General features: G+C 40.4%; 1 protein-coding gene across 1 annotated transcript in view; it reads right to left on the bottom strand.

Annotated features, from left to right (window-relative positions):
• The window catches only part of PCCB (propionyl-CoA carboxylase subunit beta), a 104,998-nt gene extending 84,025 nt beyond the window's left edge, over positions 1–20,973 (bottom strand). The window contains exons 1-5 of the mRNA XM_032333855.1: positions 20,742–20,973; positions 17,829–17,948; positions 16,757–16,825; positions 13,732–13,788; positions 11,820–11,933 (exon numbers count right to left, since the gene is read on the bottom strand). Of these exons, the coding sequence (XP_032189746.1) occupies positions 11,820–11,933; positions 13,732–13,788; positions 16,757–16,825; positions 17,829–17,948; positions 20,742–20,924 (543 nt within the window). The 5' untranslated portion in view covers positions 20,925–20,973. The remainder of the gene's footprint in view (positions 1–11,819; positions 11,934–13,731; positions 13,789–16,756; positions 16,826–17,828; positions 17,949–20,741) is intronic.
• Between the last annotated feature and the right edge of the window lie 249 nt (positions 20,974–21,222).

Here is a 21,222-nt window from a genome sequence, read left to right as displayed (position 1 = left end):
ACCCCAAAACACAGCTCAAAGGCAGCAAACTGCACCCAGACTTAAAGTGAAGAAAGCTCATATGCTTATATTAAAGCATCAGAAGGAGGGGCAGACATATACACACACGCATCTAGGAGCCTGCATGAATACAGGAACAGAGGCTAAGTGGGGCACCATCTTCATGCTCTCTTTGCCATGCTGCAGAACACTAGCATCTCCTAGAAGAGAGCTTTCACACACACCTGGTGCCCCAATTTTTGCAGGTGCCATCTAGGGGACATCTCTTGATTGCTTGGTTCTAGAGGTCAGAGGACCTTACATTGCTGGTTCCATGGGACTGCAATAATTGGTTGATCCAGAAAGGAGATCACATCATCTGGTAACCCAATTTTCGTGACTGCTGCCAAGGGACACCTCTATATCACCTGACTCTGGCAGCCAGTAGGGCTGACACTCCTGGGACCCACAGGACTGTAACAAAGGAGAAAAAGTTCTGAGGCATCCAAAATCCACAATACACAGTAAGGGACAACAGGCTCAGGAACTGTCTCTGTGAAAGAGGCCTATTAGTTGATCATGATGACTGAAATCTGAAGGCAGACTTTTGTTTTTATTAGGAATGTATCTTGGGGCCAACTTTAATCCTTTCCAGAGACATCAGAGGGCGGCAGTATCTCTGCACTCACCCTCTACGAGGTTCCAGTGTTCTGCTGTCCCCTGGAGAGTTTTATAGTTTACCAATTCTTCTAAAACCCCTCCAAAAAAAAAAAACAAAAGAGAGGGAACTCTTCCAAACCCATTTTACAAGACTAGAATTACCCTGATATCAAAACCAGAAATACCAGAAAAAAAGAATTACAGGCCAATATTCTTGATGAACAAAGATATAAAAATATTCAAAATATTAGTAAAGCTAACTCAAGAACACATGGAATATGGAATATGGATAAAAATACCATATATGATAATCAAGTGGGATTTAGTCAAGGAATGCAAGACTGGTTCAACATCTACAATACAGTCACTGTCATGTATCACCTTAAAAAATAAAGGATAAAAATCATGATTATCTCAAGAGAGCCAGAGAAAATTTGACATGTGACAAAGTTCAACATCCATTTACAATAAAATCTCTTAACAAAGCAGGTATACAGAGAATGTACTTCAACATAATACAAGCCACATATAATAAGGCCACAGCTAATATACTGAATAGTGAAAATCTGAAAGCGGTTTCACTTAGATCAGGAACAAGACAAGGATGCCCATTCTCACCACTTTTATGCAGCATAGTACTGAAGTCCTAACCAGAGCAGTCAGAAAAAAGAAAAGGCATCCTAACTAGAAACAAAGTAAAACTGTCACTATCTGCAGATGACATATTATATGTACATATGCTACATATATATGCCTACATATATTTACCCTGAATCCTAAAACCTAAAGACTCCAGAAAAAAAAATTTTTTTTAATAAATAAATACAGTAAAGTTTTAGGATATATAATCAGTATACAAAAATTTGCTGTGTCTCTATACACTAATAATTATTAGAAAAGAAATTAAGTAGAAATCCCATTTACAATTACATCTAAAAGAATAAAATACCAAAGAATTTAACCAAGGATCTGTATATTGAGACCTTAAAACATTACTAGAAGAAACTAATAACACAAATGGAAAAATATTCCACACTCATAGATGAAAAGAATAAATTGTCTATACTAACCCAAAGCAATATGTAGATTCAATACAATCCCTATCAAAATTCCAACGGAACAACAACAAAAAAAATTCCAAAGGCATTTTTCACAGATATAAAAACAAAGAATCCTAAAATTTGTGTGAAACTTTAGAAGATCCCAAATAATCAAAGCAATTTTGTGAAAGAACAAACCTGGAGGTATCATGCCCCTGATTTCAAACTATATTACAAAGCAGTAACAGTCAAAACAGTATGGTACTGAATTAAGACAGACACATAAACCAAAAGAACAGAATAGAGCACCCCGAAATAAAACCACACATATATGGTCAACTAACTTTTGAGAGAGGGACCAAGAATATACAATGGGGAAAGGACAGCCTCTTCAGAAAGCAGTGTTGTAGGGGTGCCCGGGTGGCTATCAGTTAAGCATCTGACTCTTGATTTCGACTCAATCATGATCTCAGCATTTGAGATCCAGCCCATCAGTATCCATGTTAAATGTGGAACCTGGTTGGGATTCTCACTCTCCCTCTCCCTTTACCCTAGACACACACACACACACACACACACACACACACACACACACCCTCTAGGAAGGAAGGAAGAAAAAGAAAGAGGAAGAAAGAAGAAGGAAGGAAGGGAGAAGTAAGAAAGAGGAAGAAAGGAAGGGAGGGAGGAAAAAGGAAAGATGTAAGTGTTGTGAAAAATTAGAAAGCCACATGCAAAAGAACTGGACAGCTGTCTTATACTATGCACAAAGATCAACTCAAAACGAATTAGACTTGAATATAAAACCATAAACTCAAAGAAGCCATAGACAGTAAGTTCCTTGACATAGGTCTTAGCAATGTTTTGGGTTTTTTTAAAAGATTTTTGTTTATTTAAGAGAGAGCACAAGTGCAGGGAGGGGTTTTGGGGGAGGAGGAAAAGAGGGAGAGGGAGAAGCAGGCTCCCTGCTGAATAGGGAGCCCAATGTGGAGCTTGATCCCAGGACCCTAGGACCATGACCTGAGCCAAAGGCAGATAGACGCTCAACCAGCTGAGCCACCCAGGTGCCCCAACAATGTTTTTTTCTTAATCTGACACTAAAACCAAAGCAACAAAAGCAAAAACAAACAAATGGGACTACATCAAACTAAAAGGCTTCTGCACAGCAAAGGAAACCTCCAATAAAATGAAAAGGCAGCCTACTGAAAGGGAGAAGATACTTGCAAATCCTATCTGATGAGGGGCTAATATCTAAAATATATAAAGAACTCACACAACTCAGTAGGAAAAAAAATCCAATTAAAACATGGGGAGGGACGCCGGGGTGGCTCAGTGGGTTAAGCCGCTGCCTTCGGCTCAGGTCATGATTCCAGGGTCCTGGGATCGAGTCCCACATGGGGCTCTCTGCTCAGCAGGGGGCCTGCTTCTCTTCCTCTCTCTCTGCCTGCCTCTCTGCCTACTTGTGATTTCTCTCTGTCAAATAAATAAATAAAATCTTTAAAAAAAAAAAAAAAAACATGGGGAGATCAGAAAAGACATTTTTTCCAAAGAAGACATTAGGATGGCCAATAGGTACAAAAGATACTCAACTTCACTAATAATTTAGTGAATTTAGAAATGCAAATCAAAGCCATGATGATATATCACTTCACTCCTATTAGAATGCCTATTACCAAAAAGACAAAAATTAACAAGTGTTGGTAAGGATATGTAAAAAAGGACACCCCTGTGTACTACTGGTGGGAAAGTAAATTGGTGCAGCTGCAATGGAAAACACTATGAAGGTTCCTCACAAAATTAAAACCAAAGCTACCATAAGATCCAGCAATTTAACTACTGGGTATCTATCCAAAGAAAATGGAAACACTAATTCAAAAAGATATATGTACCTCCATATTCACTAAAGCATTATTATTATAATAGCCATTATATGGAAACAACCTGTGTCCATCAATGGGTGAATGGATAAAGTGTGGTACATATATACAATGAAATATTATTCTGCCATAAAAAAAAAATTGCCATTTGCAACAACATGGAATGAGCTTGAAGGCGTTATGCTAAGCAAAATGTCAAAGACAGACAAATACTGCATTAGGTATATGTGGAACCTAAAAGAATAGATGTATATATTTTTTTAAAAAGCCTGTAGATAAAGAGAATAAATTGGGGGAGGGGAGGAGACAGGGAAACTGGGGAGATGCTTTTTAGGTTTAAATAAATTGGATAAAAAATTAAAAATCAAGTTAAATAAAAATATGCCTATATTTTTCCACAAGAACCTCACTTTATAGATGAGGGCATAGGAAGGTTTAAATAAAAAAATAAAATGAAAAAGATTCTATGTTTAGGTACATGAGGGGCTCAGTCAGTTAAATGTCTGTCTTCTGCTCAGGTCATGACCCAGGAGTCCAGGATCAAGCCACACATTGGGCTCTCTGCTCAGCCAGGGAGTCTGCTTCTCCCTTTGACTCTACCCCATCTCATGCGCTCTCTCCCTCACTCACTCTCCTCTCATTTTCTCTTTCAACTAAATAAAATCTCAACTACACTCTTTGACCCAAAAAAAAAAAAAAAGATAAAAAGATAAAGATTCTATGCAAAAGGTAACCGAAAAAGATCCAGAGTGGCTCTATTACTGTCAGACAATATAAACTTCAAATTTTAAAAAACTACAGGAGGTAAAAACATACATATATTGACAAAAAGTTCAATATACCAAAAAGATATACAATTATAAAAATATATACACCTGGGATGCCTGGATGGCTCAGCTGGTTAAGCAGCTGAGTTCAGCTCAGGTCATGATCCCAGCGTCCTGGGATCAAGTCCCACATCGGGCTCCTTGCTTGGCAGGGAGCCTGCTTCTCCCTCTGCCTCTGCCTGCCACTCTGTCTGCCTGTGCTCACTCTTGCTCCTCTCTCTCTGACATATAAATAAATAAAATCTTAAAAAAAAAAAAAAAAAAAAATATATATATATATATATATATATATACACACACACCCCTAACAGAGACCCAAAATATGTGAAGCAAAAAACTGACAGAAATCAAAGGAATAAATAGATAGGTGCACAACATTAGCCAGTGACTTACATATCCTACTTCCAATAATGGATTAAACCATCAGACCGGGGATCAGTGAAGGAACAGCAGATGTAAACAATATGAACCATCGTGTATAACAGACATATATAGAACATTGACCCCAACAACAGAATACACATTCTTTTCAAGTGCATGCGAAACATTCTCTAGAAGAGACCATGTGTCTCATTTAAGAATATAGCTGAAATTTATAGCTGTGAATGGACATATTAAAAGAAAAAAGATTTCAAATCAATAATCCAATATTCTACCTTAAGAAACCAGAAAGAACAAAGTGAACAGGAAGAAAGGAAACTAGGAGTAGAAATAAATCAGACTATAAAGACAATAGAGAAAAAACAAAAAGCTGCTTCTGTGACAACAAAATTGACAAACTTTGAAACAGACAAAAATATTCATACTATTAAAAGGAAAAATGGAAGATATTACTACAGAAATAAAAATAATAAAAATTGTATGGCAAATTTGATGACCAAGATTAAATGAACTAATTCCTATAAAAACACAAACTACTGAAAATGAGTCAGGAAGAAACAGAAAATCTGATAAGCCTGTAACAGAGATTCAACCAGTAATCAAGAACTATCTACAAAGGGGAGGAGGGTGGGAGATGGGCAAAACAAGTGAAGAGGATTAACAGTTATAAATCCTGGGGATGAAAAGTTTAGCATAGGGAATATACTCAAGAATTATAATAATTATATATTATATATATATATATATATATATATATATACACACACACACAATAATACTGTGACAGAGGAGAACTACACTTATCATGATGAGCACCGCATAATGTACAGAATTGGTGAATATCTTGTATACCTGAAATATATTATAGATAACTACATCTCATTATTTACATTATTTATAAAGCAAACTCAAGGTCCAGATTGCTTCACTGATTAATTTTACCGAATATTTACAGAGCTAATGTCAACCCTTTATAAATTCTTCCCAAAAAAGGGAAGAGAGGCAATACTTCCAACTGATTCCATGAGGCCAGAATTATTCTGATGCCAAAACAAGAAACAGTTATCAGAAGACTCAATCTGGGGAGAAAAAAAAATCTTGATGTTATTTTTTTAAGTAACCTCTATATCCAACATGGGGTTTGAACTCAAGACCCCAAGATTAAGAGTCACATGTTCTACCAACTGAGGTAGTCAGGTGCCCCGAAGCTGGGAAAACTTAAAAACAAAGTCGTAAATGTTAAAGAGGACTCTGAGTAGAAAGAAGAGATCATAAGTAAGAAAAGTGGGAAGCACAAAAGCAGTAAAATAAAGTATACCAATTAAAAAAAAAAAACCTCAGTTGAGGTATTCACAAAATAAAAGTCTGTAAAGTATAACACCCATATACCTAAAACACGGGGGCAGAGGAGTAAAGAATGGTTCAAACTTTTTTTTTTTAAAGATTTTAGATTTAGATTTTAAAGATTAAAGATTTAGGGGCACCTGGGTGGCTCAGTGGGTTAAGCCACTGTCTTCGGCTCAGGTCATGATCTCAGGGTCCTGGGATCGAGTCCCGCATCGGGCTCTCTGCTCAGCAGGGAGCCTGCTTCCTCCTCTCTCTCTCTCTGCCTGCCTCTCTGCCTACTTGTGATGTCTCTCTGTCAAATAAATAAATAAATAAATAAATAAAATCTTTAAAGATTAAAGATTTAAAGATAGCAAGAAGGAGCACCAGCAGGGAGGAGAGGGAGAAGCAGGCTCCCTGTGAGCAGGGAGCCGGATACAGGGCTTCTTCCCCGACTGGGATCAAGACCTGAGCCAAAGGCAGATGCTTAACCAACTGAACCACCCAGGCACTTCAGAATGGATTCAAACTTAAGCAACTATCAACCCAGGGTAAACCGCCATATGCAGATTTTATATATAAACCTAATGGTAACCCTAGGAATAAAGAGAAAGGAATCAAAAAAGATCACCAAACAGGGGCGCCTGGGTGGCTCAGTGGGTTAGGCCGCTGCCTTCGGCTCGGGTCATGATCTCAGGGTCCTGGGATCGAGTCCCACATCAGGCTCTCTGCTCAGCAGGGAGCCTGCTTCCTCCTCTCTCTCTGCCTGCCTCTCTGCCTACTTGTGATCTCTGTCTGTCAAATAAATAAATAAAATCTTTAAAAAAAAAAAAAAATCACCAAACAAAGTCAGCAAACTGTGAAAGAATAAGAGAAGAAAGGAATGGGGAAGGAAAAAACAACCATAAAAGCAGTAACAGAACAGCAAGAAATATACACCTATAAATAATTACTTTAAACGTAAATGGTCTAAACATTCCAATCAAAAGACATACAGTGATAGAATAGATAATCAAGTAAGACCAATCGATACGCTGCCTTCAAAGGACTCATTTCAGACAGACAGACACATGCTAACTAAAAGTGAAGAATGGAAAGGCATTTATTATGCAAATGGAAGTAAAAAGCAAGCCAATGGGGCAATACTTCTAATCAGACAAAATAGACTTTAAAACAAAAGACAGTAACAAGAAAAAAAAGAAAGACACTATATAATCATAAATAGAACGATCCGACAAGTTCTAACAACTGCAAATATTTACACACCCAACATGAGAGCACCCAAATATGTGACGCAGCTAGTAACAAACATAAAGGAAATAATCTATAGTAAAACAATAATAGTAGGGGACTTCAACAGCTCACTCAAATTAATGGACAGATCTTCCAAATAGAAAATCAACAGGAAACTGGCTTTGGAATGAAACACTGAAGCAGATGGATCTAACATACAATCAGAACATTCCACCCTAAAACAGGGGAATATAGAGGGGCCTGGGTGGCTCAGTGGGTTAAAGCCTCTGCCTTCGGCTCAGGTCATGATCTCGGGTGCTGGTATCGAGCCCCACATCAGGCTCTCTGCTCAGCAGGGAGCCTGCCTCCTCCTCTCTCTCTGCCTGCTTGTGACCTCTGTCTGTCAAATAAATAAATAAAAATCTTTAAAAAAAAAAAAACAGGGGAATATACATTCTTTTCAAGTGCACATGGATCCCTGTAGCCTAGTGATTAGGATTCAGCACTCCCAAGCACACATGGAACATTCTACGAATAGATCAAATATTGGGCCACAAAACAAGTCTCAAAAAATTCAGAACGAATGAAGTCAGACTATGCATGTTTTCCAACACTATTAAATTAGAAATCTATTTTCTAGAAAAAATTGGAAAGATTAAGACCTAAATATAAGACAGGAAACCATATAAGTCCTGGAAGACAGCACAGGCAGTAATTCCTCTCACATTGGCCATAGCAACATATTTCTATATAGGTCTCCTGAAGCAAGGGAAACAAAAGCAAAAATAAACTATTGGGACTTCATCAAAATAAAAAGCTTCTGTACAGCAAAGGAAACAACCTACAAAACTCAAAGACAATCTACTGCATGAGAGAAGTTATTCGCAAATGACATACCTAATAAAGGGTTAGTATCCAAAATATATAAAGAACTGATATAACTCAACATCCTAAAAACAAACAATCCAATCAAAAACTGGGCAGAAGACATGAACAGACATTTCTCCAAAGAAGACATCCAGACCGCCAACAAACATATGAAAAGATGCTCAATATCTCTCATTAGGGAAATGCAAATCAAAACCACAAGGAGATACTACCTTACACCTGTCCAGTAGTGAAAATCAAAAGCACAAGTCACCTGGGTGGCACAACGGTTGGGCATCCAACTCTTGATTTCAGCTCAGGTCATGATTTCCAGTCATGAGGTTGAGTCCCATGTTGGGCTCTGCATTTAGCAGAGAGTGTGCTTGGGATTCTCGCTCCCTCTTCCTCTGCCACTCCTGCTTGTGCATGTGTTCTCTCTCTCTCAAATAAATCGTCAATAAATAAATAAATAAATAAAACAAGTGTTGGCAAGGATGTGGAGGAAAAAAGAACCCTTGCGCACCACTGGTGAGAAGGCAAACTTATGCAGTCACTGTGGAAGACAGTATGGAGATTACTCAAAAAAATTAAAAATAGAACTATCCTATGACCCAGTGATCACACTAATGAGTATTTACCCAAAGAATACAAAAAACATTAAATCCAAGGGATATATGCACCCTTATGTTTATGACAGCATTATTTACAACAGCCAAGCTATGGAAGCAATCAGCGTCCATCAATAAATGAATGGATAAAGAAGATGTGATATATATATATATATATGAATGGATAGAGATGTGATATATATGTCTCTACATACACACACACACACATATATATATCACATACACATGCACGCATCTATAAATAATGGATTATTACTCAGCCATAAAAAATAATAATATCTTGCCATATGCAACAATATGGATGGAGCTAAAGTATAATACTAAGTGAAATAACTCAAAGACAAATACCACAGGATTTCACTCATATGTGGAACTTAAGAAACCAAATAAACAAAGGAAAAAAAGAGACAAACAAAAACAGACTCTTGATTATACAGAACCGATGGTTACCAGAGAAAAGGGGAGATGGGTGAAATAGGTGAAGAGGATTAAGAGTTCACTTACCATGAGAGCACTGAATAATGTATAGAATTGTTAAATCACTATATTGTATACCTGAAACACACTGTTAATTTTACTAGATTTTTTTTTTTTAAGTCACTGAATTACATGCTTACAATGGATGGATTTTTATGGTTTGTAAATTATACCTCCTTTAAAGCTGTTCCCAAAAATGTCAAAGTCATGGATGATAAAGAAAAACTGAGAAACTTCTCTAAACTAAAAGAAATTAAAGAGATAAAATAATTACAGACAGTGCTTAATCATGGATTAGATGGGGCATAAGGTAGTAGGGGAACAGCTATAGCAGGCTTTATTTAGGATTGTTTGATGAAATCTGAGTAAGTACCATAGATAAGAATAGTATCAGTAAATCAATGTTAAATTTCCTGATTTCTACTATTGTACTCACTTTATTACAGAATATCCTTGTTCTTAGGAAACACAAGATGAAGGATTTAAGAACTAAAGGAGGTACAACATCCAATTTATTCTCAAGTGTTTCAGATAAATATAACCTGCAACTACATACATATGGAGAGAAATGATACAGCAAATGGGCAAAATGTAAACAAGTGACGAATCTGGGTAAAGGACATATGGGAGTTCCTTGTACTATTTTTGCCATCTTTATATAAAGTTTGAAATTCTATCAAAATAAAGTTAGAAAAAAAAGTTAAATTAACAGTACAGGCAGAAGGAAGTGGCTGGAGATGCACAAGTAACAAGCAGCATTAATAATTTTTTTTTTTTTTAAATAGGCTCTGAGCCCAACATAGGGGTTGAACTCACAACCCTGAGATCAAGATCTGAACTGGAGATCAAGAGTCGGACACTTAACTGACTGAACCACCCAGGCACCCCAGTAAATAATCTATTAACATCACTGAAGCCTATCTCCTGAAAAGAAAATAAAACCCAACTCCTGTAGCCTATACTCATGAAGATGGGTTAGAGTAGGAGATATTCTAAAACACTGACAGGCTCTAACACGTGGTGATTTACTGCCACTTCTCTTAGGGCCATGCTTCCTTTCCTTCATTTTCAATATAGGCATGACTTCAAGCTAAGAGCCAGAGGAGACCTTCCAGGCCTAAATCATCTGACCATGCCACCCAAAGAGCTAATTCTCCCCAGTGGGTTATGCCTGGACCTCAAGATTAAAGATTAAAAAGCAGATTTAAGATCTACAAAATGGCTCCTCAATGAACATAAGTACTTCCACATAAGTACTTCCACAACTAGCAGAGCATCTTACACAAAATAAATATACATTTTTCTCATGGAACCTAAAGGACAGTAGACAGGGACAGAATGTTCATAAGCCTGCAGCCCAGGGGATGACAACAACAGCTGGCCTGATTAGAAACAATGTCTGCCTGTTGCTTTCCTGCCTTCTCTCTTTTTCCTCCCCTCTCTAGAAATGTAGATCTGTCCCTTTTCTCAAGTTTCCATCTGGCAGTATCTCTCTTCCTCACCCCAATCTCCCTTACTCTCTTATAATATACTTCCTACTTCAAATGACACATTTAATTTACTTTTGTGTTTTTCATTTCTTTTTTTTTTTGTAAGATTTTATTTATTTATTTGCCAGAGACAGAGGGAGAGAGAGCGAGCAAGCATAGGCAGACAAAGAGGCAGGCAGAGGCAGAGGGAGAAGCAGGCTCCCTGCCGAGCAAGGAGCCCGATGTGGGACTCGATCCCAGGACCCCGGGATCATGACCTAAGCCGAAGGCAGCTGCTTAACCAACTGAGCCACCCAGGCATCCCGTGTTTTTCATTTCTTTCTCTGTAATTTTAGTAAGTGAGCAGAAAGAAATCTGAATTCGATGTTCACTGAATGTTTCTGAATGGTGAGATTTGGCTAATTTTTCTTCTTTGTACTACAACTTGAACTTCATACAATGATCTAGTGTGTTTTTTTTTTTTTTTTAAAGATTTTATTTATTTATTTGACAGAGAGAGATTACAAGTAGGCAGAGAGGCAGGCAGAGAGAGAGAGGAGGAAGCAGGCTCCCCGCTGAGCAGAGAGCCCGATGCGGGACTCGATCCCAGGACCCTGAGATCATGACCTGAGCCGAAGGCAGCGGCTTAACCCACTGAGCCACCCAGGCGCCCGTGATCTTGTGTTTTAACCAAAGTAAAGAGCACTGCGTTTTTTAAAAAATTCCTATTTCTAGCATCATATCAATTCATTTTTAATATTTTATAATTCCATGTCCTTTGCTTTTGAAAAAAATAATCAGGTATATTTCCCTTACAAGTGATCTTTAATTTAGTTTTCCCCTAAGAGTGGCTCTCTGTGACAAAAAAAGAAAACCACTCCACCTACTCTCTTGCTTTTTGTCCACCTTCCATGCCTTCCCCAGGACACAGAAAGAAGCCACAGAACCGACACAGAGCAGAGAACAATAGGGATAAGGAAGCTCTGACTAGGACACAGCTTTGAAAACTGAGCCTTGTACTATTTTACTCTCTATACTCAGTTAACAGGTTTCTCACCAGAAAGATGTCTGCATAGCCAGCCAAAGACTCTACTCCCTCTTGGATCCGTGCTCCACCGGAGTCATTCAGTCCAATCACTGGAGCCCCCACTGTCATGGCCTGGTCCATGATCTGAAACAGCAAAGAAACCTTTCATGAGACAACTGATCCTGTTAACAAAAAGAGAATTTATAAAGCACCATGGTGTTTTCTGGAAAATGTTCTAAGCATACTTTTCAGGACAAGAGTCATTTATACTGGCTTTCTTCCCCAGGATTATTGGGTAACTTCATGGAAAACAAAGAACCAAAAAAAATTTTTTTTAAAGATTTTATTTATTTATTTGACAGAGAGAGATCACAAGTAAGCAGAGAGGCAGGCAGAGAGAGAGAGAGGAGGAAGCAGGCTCCCTGCTAAGTAGAGAGCCTGATGCGGGACTCGATCCCAGGACCCTGAGATCATGACCTGAGCCGAAGGCAGTGGCTTAACCCACTGAGCCACCCAGGCGCCCAAGAACCAAAATTTTAAGGGCCAATTAAAGCCCCTCAGGCATCCCAGACCCAAAGCACTTCCCAGCAGCAGGGGCAAAAACTGTTCCTAACAACCATTTCTAGAGCCTCAGGACTAGCTGTAATATTTTCCAGTAGCCAGTTTTGTTCCCAGTTATTTATTTATTTATTTGTTTGTTTATTTATTTATTTATTTTAAGTAGGCTCCATGCCCAACATAGGGCTTGAACTCATGACCCTGAGATCAAGAATCACATGCTCGCTCCACTGACTGAGCCAGCCAAGACCTGCCACCACCACCACTGCAGCCCCCACTCCATCCCCGACCCCATTACTCTTTTGAAAGAACTGACAGTAGTCACAATAGCAAAGTTTATTTTTGTGAAAGTACATGTAGATCCATCTGTTAACCACAGGCCAGGACCAGGCCTGCTTTTACTTGTAATAAGCCATATTTTCCTCATGGGTCAGTAGTTGAGAGCCTAATAAGTAACATTCCTAATAGCTCTTGACAGTTCACAAAGCACTTTTACTTCCATATTATTCATTTAACCATGATAACAGAGGCAGTAAAAAGAAAAATCGGGGAAGTTTAGAAGTTAAGGGATTGGTCCAAGGTTTCAGAAACATATGACAAGACCACGTCTAGAATCCAGGTTTTTCATTACACAGGGAAGCGCTCACCAGCTACTAACAGTCAACCCTACCTTTAATTCCAAAGTTCTCCAAATATAATCTATACTTTTATTCATCTCCAGAGCATCTCATCACTAGCAGTATTTTTAAAATACCATCATGTAATCAATCCTTGTACTGCTCTTTATCTTTTAGTACCTGGACTCTCCACCTAGACCACAGGCTCTTTACCTGGACTCTTCAGAATCCCAAGCAGTCTATAAACAAATTTCATCCATGCCTTGGATGGGAAAAAATTTACATCTTTATCTTTATTAACTCTGGTTGATCTTTAGCATTTCCTTTAATAATGAACAATGGACAAATGACTTTGTCATTAATAGAAGCCATGGATATTTTTATGGCACATTCAAGTTGTTGCAGGTATTTTGAAGTAGGATATTTATTCATATTGTAAAATTTATTCATACTCATACTGTGAAATTATAGCAGTTTGGATCCACAACTAAATTTCGTTACTTGAGGAATTAGAAAGCACATATATTACAAATGTGATTTTTTAAAATATTTTTATTTCTTTGTAATCCTACATATTTTATGCATGCAAATAATTACCAGCCCGCCAAAGGGATCCCTGATACAAAAAAAAAAAAAAAAAATGTTATAAACTCCTGACTGACGGAAACTTTGGGTCAGCACCCACCCCACATATAGTTCTGTACCCCAATACTCAATATGTACCAGGTGACTGATGAAAGTACTGGTCTTCAATACTAAATACTTACTTTGCAGATCTTCTGGGCATGCGCCCCGGACAGACTACCTCCAAAAACTGTAAAATCCTGAAAAGAAAACAATTAAATCAACAACTAAAATATAGTGACTAGCCAGGGACAGAGAGCCACAAGGAGGAGAAAGAAATGAAAAACTCTTAGCCAAAAGTTTTTGAGGGATTTTTAGACATTCAAAAAATTAGGAGTAGTCTTCTTTCATTCACTATTCTATGAAATAATTTGTATCTTTAAAGGGAGTTCATGTATTGTTGGGAGCAAAAGACTTGCTCTATAAAAATGAGTCACAGCTCTATGGAAAGGAAAACTTTTCATGAAGAATTAACCTGAAAAATCAGATTCTAGAGATCTCAAACAGTGAGACATTTCTATTACTAGAAAGTATCAGTCATTTTGATGAGGGAGGTGAAAAAAGTCAATCAGGGCCTTCACTGCTTCCTCTGGCTTATGGAGTTTCATTATCTTCCAATGTAAAGGGCTTCTTGAAGTAGGAAGGACCTCCTTCCTAAAACCATCTCAAAAAGACAGCAGCGAATTAAGAAGAGATTCAGCCCCCGAGGACAAAAAAGGAAGAAGCAACATCCACAGAGGAGAGACTGAACAAACTCGAGGGGAAATGAAAGCTCAAGAAGAATATTTGACTTAGAGGGAACAAATGGAAGCCTATACACTGCAGGGGCAGTAACCACAAGGAGGGGACAATGCAGGAACCATGGAAAAGTGAGGGTGAGGAGGGGTGAAAACAGACTGATACAAAGTCTCTGTGGGGAGCAGTTGGACCCCACAGGGTCTCTCCTTCATCTTGAGAAGAGGAAAGGTTTATTCGCTAAAGCAACTTCATCAGAGGGGCTCTGGATTCACAGTCACCAGCAGCAAAAGAACACGAAAGTGAGTCTAAAAACACATGAGATCAGGAACCTGGACACTGAATGATGAGCCAGCACTGGGCTCTCCTTTCCCTCTACATGTCTCCCCAGAACATACCTATGGCCAATTATCAAGCAAAAGACTGAGGCTGCTTCTCTGGAAAAGAAGTTCCCCACAAAAAGCAACTAAAACATCCCTCAAGCCTGAATGCGATCATCCCTTGTCCTCAGCCCACAACACTTGCACAGCATCTATCTCACTCTATCTGTACTGAAGACCCTCCTGTCCTGCCCCATTCTATACAACAAATAATTAGCATCTTCAGGACAGAAACTCTGGCTCAGTTTTTTCCCTCTCCCCTCCCCCTATCCCTACACAACCCTACCCCATGGGCTGATAAAAAGTATCAACTCAGTGAATTTTTGTATCTGCTCAGTAGTTAGAAGGTTGAGCCCAGACAGCATAGTAACTTTCTTTGTTCTGGCTATCTGATTAATGCTTCCTTCTGTACAAGTTTTTGCCTAGCTCTCATAAATTACAAAAAGGAGAAATCATTTCTTCTAGTTAAGCATTTGGTAGACCCATCTGTAACACAGTTTTTTTAATTTTTTATTTTTTTATAAACATGTATTTTTATCCCCAGGGGTACAGGTCTGTGAATCGCCAGGTTTACACACTTCACAGCACTCACCAAAGCACATACCCTCCCCAACGTCCATAACCCCACCCCCCCCTTCTCCCAACCCCCCTCCCTCCAGCAACCCTCAGTTTGTTTTGTAAGATTAAGAGTCACTTATGGTTTGTCTCCCTCCCAATCCCATCTTGTTTCATTGATTCTTCTCCTACCCACTTAAGCCCCCATGTTGCATCACCACTTCCTCATATCAGGGAGATCATATGATAGTTGTCTTTCTCTAAAACATTTCAAAGGGAATTCATTAAGTAAATGAGTATTGTCTAAGTACAATACATTCAAAATTACCCGAACATAGTTATTTTACTATTAAACCCATAAACAAGCTTTATAATTTTAGATCTATAAAAAGGAACTAAACACTTAGAATTATATGCACATTTCCACCTCTGGTGGGGGGATGGGGAGAGGAAGTAATCAAACCCAGAATAGTATAGTGTTAGTTTACTATAAGCTGCTCTAACAATTACCACAAATTCAGTGGCTTAAAGCAACGTAAATCTATTCTCTCACAGTTCTGTAATTTCGAAGTCCTACGTGGGCCTCACTGAGCTGTACTCAAGATTAGCATTGTTAGGCACCTTTCTGGAGTGTCCAAGAGAGAACCATTTTTCCTGCCTTTTCCAGGTTCTGGAGACCGTCTGCATTCCTTCATTCATGACTCCCTTCCTCCATCTTCCTAGCCAGCAGTGGCAGGCCCTTCTCACAACACACCATTTGGAACTTTGCTTCTGCCTCTCCTTCTCTTAAGGACCCTGTGATTATATTGTGCCCACCTGGGTGACCCAGGCTTCTTTATTTTAAGGTTAGCTAATTAGCAACACTAATTCCATCTGCAGCTTAATTCCCCTTTGCCATGTAAGCTATCATTCATAAACTTCAGGAATTAGGAGTTGGACATTTTGGGGGACCATTATTCTGCCTCCTATACTATATTCTTCTACGGTCTCAGTGTGAAGAAACTTTATCTGTCTTTATGCAGCTTAAGAAAATTTGTTCTAAAAAAAAATTAAAAAAAAAAAAAAAGAAAAGAAAATTTGTTCTAATACTTTCGGGAAAGCCCAAAACCTATGGTTCATGGAGTCTAGTGCCTTCCACCCAAGCTGCATTCACAGCACTCTCTCAGTCGACACAATGCCCAGGACATGGATGCCCTCCAGGCACACACCCAACCTGCCAAAAGGAAACTCACTCACTTGGATTAAACTCCTGGCCTGGGACTTTTTACATGATTAATGCCCTGTGATCATCACTCAAGACTATTGATTCTTTCACCCTAAGAAAAAACACATACTATAGTATAAAACTCTCAACATATGCACTGAAAAACAGAAAGTAAATCCCTCATCTGCCCCCACTACAAGCAAGTTTTCATTCCCCAAAACTGCTTTCTTGTCATATCTTTTACTCCTGGCTCTGCCCTCCAGGAACGCACAGCCTATTGGAGTTATTAAATACCTGACTGAAGACATAAGCCAATCTTCCATTGATTCGGCCCCGTCCAGTGACCACACTGTCTCCAGGAAACTATCAGAAAAACAGAAAAATAAGAGTTAAAAAACCCAAATATGTCTTTTAGTGAATTTGGCAATGAAAGACCAAAAAAAGCCCAAAACAAATGCGCACCCTAAATTTCTTGAAATTCAGTATGAATCAGGATCATGATGGAATCTCCTCTTCCCCCGCTCAGCTCTGCAACAGCAAGCCCTAGGCTACTGCTTTGTCAATAGAAGTGAAGGGCACTATAGTTAGAGATCATCTTCCTTCCAAAAACAAAATAATTAAAACTCCCTAGAGCTGCCACTACCAAATGCCATGGGAAGGAGAAGGGAATAGAATGACACATGGCAAGTGTACAAAGCCACACAGCCCACCCCCAAACCTTACGGCAAACCCATCATTTTGCTTGGAATCCTGGAATACTATGTGGCCCATAATGACTCATATGGAGCCAGCTGATTTGGTGCCAAGTTCCCAAATCTTTGGTCACTAACAGCATATATGCAGACCCAAGAACAACTGATCAAAAGTGAGTCCAAAGAATTCCGCATACCCATGGAGAACACCCAATTAAAAAAAAAAAAAGTATCGGTGACTCTGACCCCAAAAGCTCCATAAACTTAGTATGACAAAACAGGCAAATGGTCCTGCTTTAGGGGTCTCTGCTGCCTAGACAAACTAGAACACAACTAAAAGACATTCTCATCTTTCCTTCCAAGTTTGTCAATCCGTATTTGTGAGATCTCTGAACCCACAACCAGAGCCCTGGAAACTGGGCCAGAGTCACACTGCCCAAGGTATGAGCAGTCCCACTCACATTCCTTCATCTGCAGACAAAGGTTAAGTAGGGGAATCTGGAGGCCCAATACTACTTCTCCAGAGGCACCTCTGCAACTTCAGGCCCCAAACCTGAAAATTCTTAAATGTACTTTTGAGTTCCAAAAGGTCTTCATTAGTCTAGTGGGTAGGCCAGCACAGCAACAGCTAGAAAGTGCAACGTAGTGGCTCACAGCACCATGTGAAAAGATACCTTATTCTTCTCAGCAGCCATTCCAAAATCTGCACATCTGTGTTCCACAAACATGTCGCTCTCAACAAAACTGCCAGGGTCCAGCAAAACACTGATCCGCTCTCTGGCAGTTAGCTTTCCCTACAACGCAACAAAAACCATTTAATGGGGTCATCATAGGCAAAGTCAGTAAGCAAGGAGCATTCATGAGAAGGCCAGGAAGACAGGGTTTACCCCTTCACCTCTCATGAAAGCCTCTATTCCATCAACCCGCCCAAAACACAGGTATGACAAGTAGATTTCAGCCAATAAGGACATCAGGGCAGACAGGGAGCTTCAGGAGCCAACTGGGGAAGGCAAATAAGGAAATGGGAGGAGGAAAAGGTGAAGAGAAGTGGGGGTAAGGAGATCCTGACCATGGAACAAGATACTAGTTCCACAAACATTTATTGGAGACTTAAGGAGCAATAATGGAATAAAAAGAAGAATGGAGGAGGTGGAAAACTAAAGTAGGCTTAGTGAAGAGTCTGAGACCACATACACAGATTCACAAGCTTCTTCTAGGGAACTCCACACAAACTCACCTCACTAGTGGTCAACACTTCTGGGACTACTTACTGATTCTTCTCCTGCCTCCTCCATGGGCTCCTCTCACTATCCTACATTAGGGGCTCTGCTTAGGGACCCCACACCTGACAGTGACACTATGATACTGAGACAATCGCACAGAGGTAATAGCTCAGAAGAAAAGGAGGGGGACAGAGAGCAGTAAAGAGCTCACTTGAGAAGAGTTAAAAAAAAAAAAAAATGCTGCTTGGGGACGGTGAGGTTGGAACCTTCAACTTATCAATAGCTTCTGTTGCTTGGACTCTCAAGCCCTTACTCAGAGCAAGCCAAACAGCCAGGCCCACTGTATTCCAACCTCCCTCCACCCTGGGGGAAAAAACCACCTCAAACTGGCTTTTTTTTTCCCCCATAAGAAAGTAGCCAAAGCCAGTGAGGTCTTTCTAAAACAAACAGGCCATCGTATACACTATTGTGTAAAGTAGAATTAAGTTTTCCAGAAAGCAATTTGGCAACATATATTAGAGTGTTAAAAATATTTCTATCTTTTGACCCAGTAATTCCAGTTCTGGGAATCTGTCCTATGGAAATAGTCCAAAAATTTGTTTAAAAAGGGGTGGAGAGAGGGATTTAAATCAAGTCAGCCTCCTGACTAAGTCAGCTCTAGCAAAAGAAAAATTGCTTCTTGAGCCTGCATCTAAGCCCAGTAGAGTCTACCCAGGAAGAAGTGGGGTGATGTTCCGGGGAGGAAGTCAGCAATGGGTCCCAACAGAAAGAGTGCACAGGAGCACTGAAAGGCCTTTCAAAGGATGATGCAAACGTTCCTTCAATCGAGACAGAGCCACCCCAGGGGAGGGAGGGAAAATACTCCTGGCACCACATACTCAGCCAAATTTTTTAAAGGTTTATTTATTTGAGAGAGAGAGTGCACATGGGATGGTGCGGGGGAGGGACAGAGGGAGAGAGAGAGCGAGTCCCAGGCAGACTCGCTGCTGAGCCTGGAGCCCAACTTGGGGCTTGATCCCACCACTGAAGATCACGACCTGAGCCAAAACCAAGAGTCTGAGGTTTAAGGACTACACTACCCAGATGGACCCACACTCAACCAAACTTATATCTCACTCCCAAGGGTCAAAAATTACTACTATCTTCTCTTTAGAATAAATGACTCCTAGGGATTAAGTAACTTGTCAAAAAGGAACAGTCACCTTCATGTTTTTGTCAAATCAGAATTTATAACATTTAAATCAACACTCAAGGGGCATCTGCTGGAGTCCTGGGATCAAGCCCTGCACTGGGCTCTCTGATAGCGGGGAGTCTGCTTCTCCTCTCCCTGCCATTCCCCCGGCTTGTGCTCTCTCGCTCTCTTTCTCTGTCAAATAAGTAAATAAAATCTAAAAATAATCAATCAATCAATCAACATCCAGTTTAGACTTTAATAAAGAGCTAATTCAAATCTCCTCACTAAAGATCCTAGCGTTCCACCCCACTCACCACCCCCACACTTGACAGTTGTGCCTCAATGACCTTCACCTCTAAGAATTTCAGTTCTCTATCTTCCCGATTAGAGTGATTTAACTCATTCAGCACATCAGTCCAGATTCACACACGTGTCAGTGAAGCACTGCATGAGCCTAGTTTCAAGTCCCAGGTCACTGATCTGGGCCTCAGTTTCTCCTGCTGCTAAATGGTCCACACAGCATATCTCTGAAGGCCAGCTGTCTCGCCTCAAAAACCTCCCTGCCTCCGACAGGGTCCTTTCCTACCCAGCATGTCGATGCATGCTAAGACCTCAAAGGCGTTCTGCCAGCATTGCGGGGTCAGAAGTTCCACAAGTTCCCCGTACACACCCCACCCCAGATTACTTTGAGATTTTGCCCACGTTAATTCCCCTGCCCTATGTTCCGATTTTCCTGCTTCCATAAGAGAGGCAGAATTTACCACGCTTTCACGGGGCAGGAGAATAAACAGATTTTTTTTCCCCCTAAGTACCTATCATCGCTTCCGTAGCTATACCAATAAGATTGTGAAGGAATAAGTACTACTAGTTTCTTCTTAAAAAAAACTGACTCCTAGTGATTAAGTAACTAGTCCAAAAGTCTATAGATGTTAAGTGGTGAGCCAGCTGGGAGCCGGCCAGCTCCCTCTAAATATCCAGAAGCAAAGTGGAGAGTAGTAAAGCACAGTGGTGCTTATCTTCGTTTTACCTGCAACTTGGTAAAAGGCAACAGGTACTTAGGGTGAACCTTCTCGACCCCGCCCCTCCCCGGCATGGCGCTGATTGGCTGAAAGGACTGGGGCGTCGCGAGCTGGGCACTCTGTGATAGGTCGCGAACGCCGAGGGGATGGTCCGACCACCGCGGGACTCACCCGCTTATGCTGCGCATCTACGCGGCGCTGGCCTCCTCCCACCAATGCGGCCTTGCGCTTTTTCTCGATGCGATCGTTAACGGAGATAGGCTGGCTACACAGGTTGCGGACTGCGGGCCGGAGACTGCTCACCACAACGCTGCGGCTTGCTCCAGCCGCCAACACACGTATTGCCGCCGCCATTTCTGCTCTGCAGGCCAGCCCCCAACCTTGTGCGTCTGAGTACGCATGTGCGTCAAGCGTGGGCACATAGGGTTCTGCGCCTGCGCAGCACCTATGGGACGTAAAGAAGCTGTGGGTTGGACATCAGGGCCCTCTAAAGAGAAAAGGCGGGGCTTTTGAGACCCCAGACCCCACTAGAGCGTTACTTTAAGAAGGATAATACTGGTCCTCAGCTCTTGTGCCTTCCTTGCTGCACGGAAGAGGGTTTTGGTTCTTCTTCTCTGTCTACCTAGACCTCTAGTTTGGTCGTCCCACCACC

The sequence above is a fragment of the Mustela erminea genome, chromosome 1, assembly GCF_009829155.1.
Source record: "Mustela erminea isolate mMusErm1 chromosome 1, mMusErm1.Pri, whole genome shotgun sequence".
In the NCBI taxonomy this organism is placed as follows: Eukaryota; Metazoa; Chordata; class Mammalia; order Carnivora; family Mustelidae; genus Mustela; species Mustela erminea.
The sequence above is the reverse complement of the archived record's forward strand: the minus strand, read 5'-3'. Positions and strand labels throughout refer to the sequence as shown.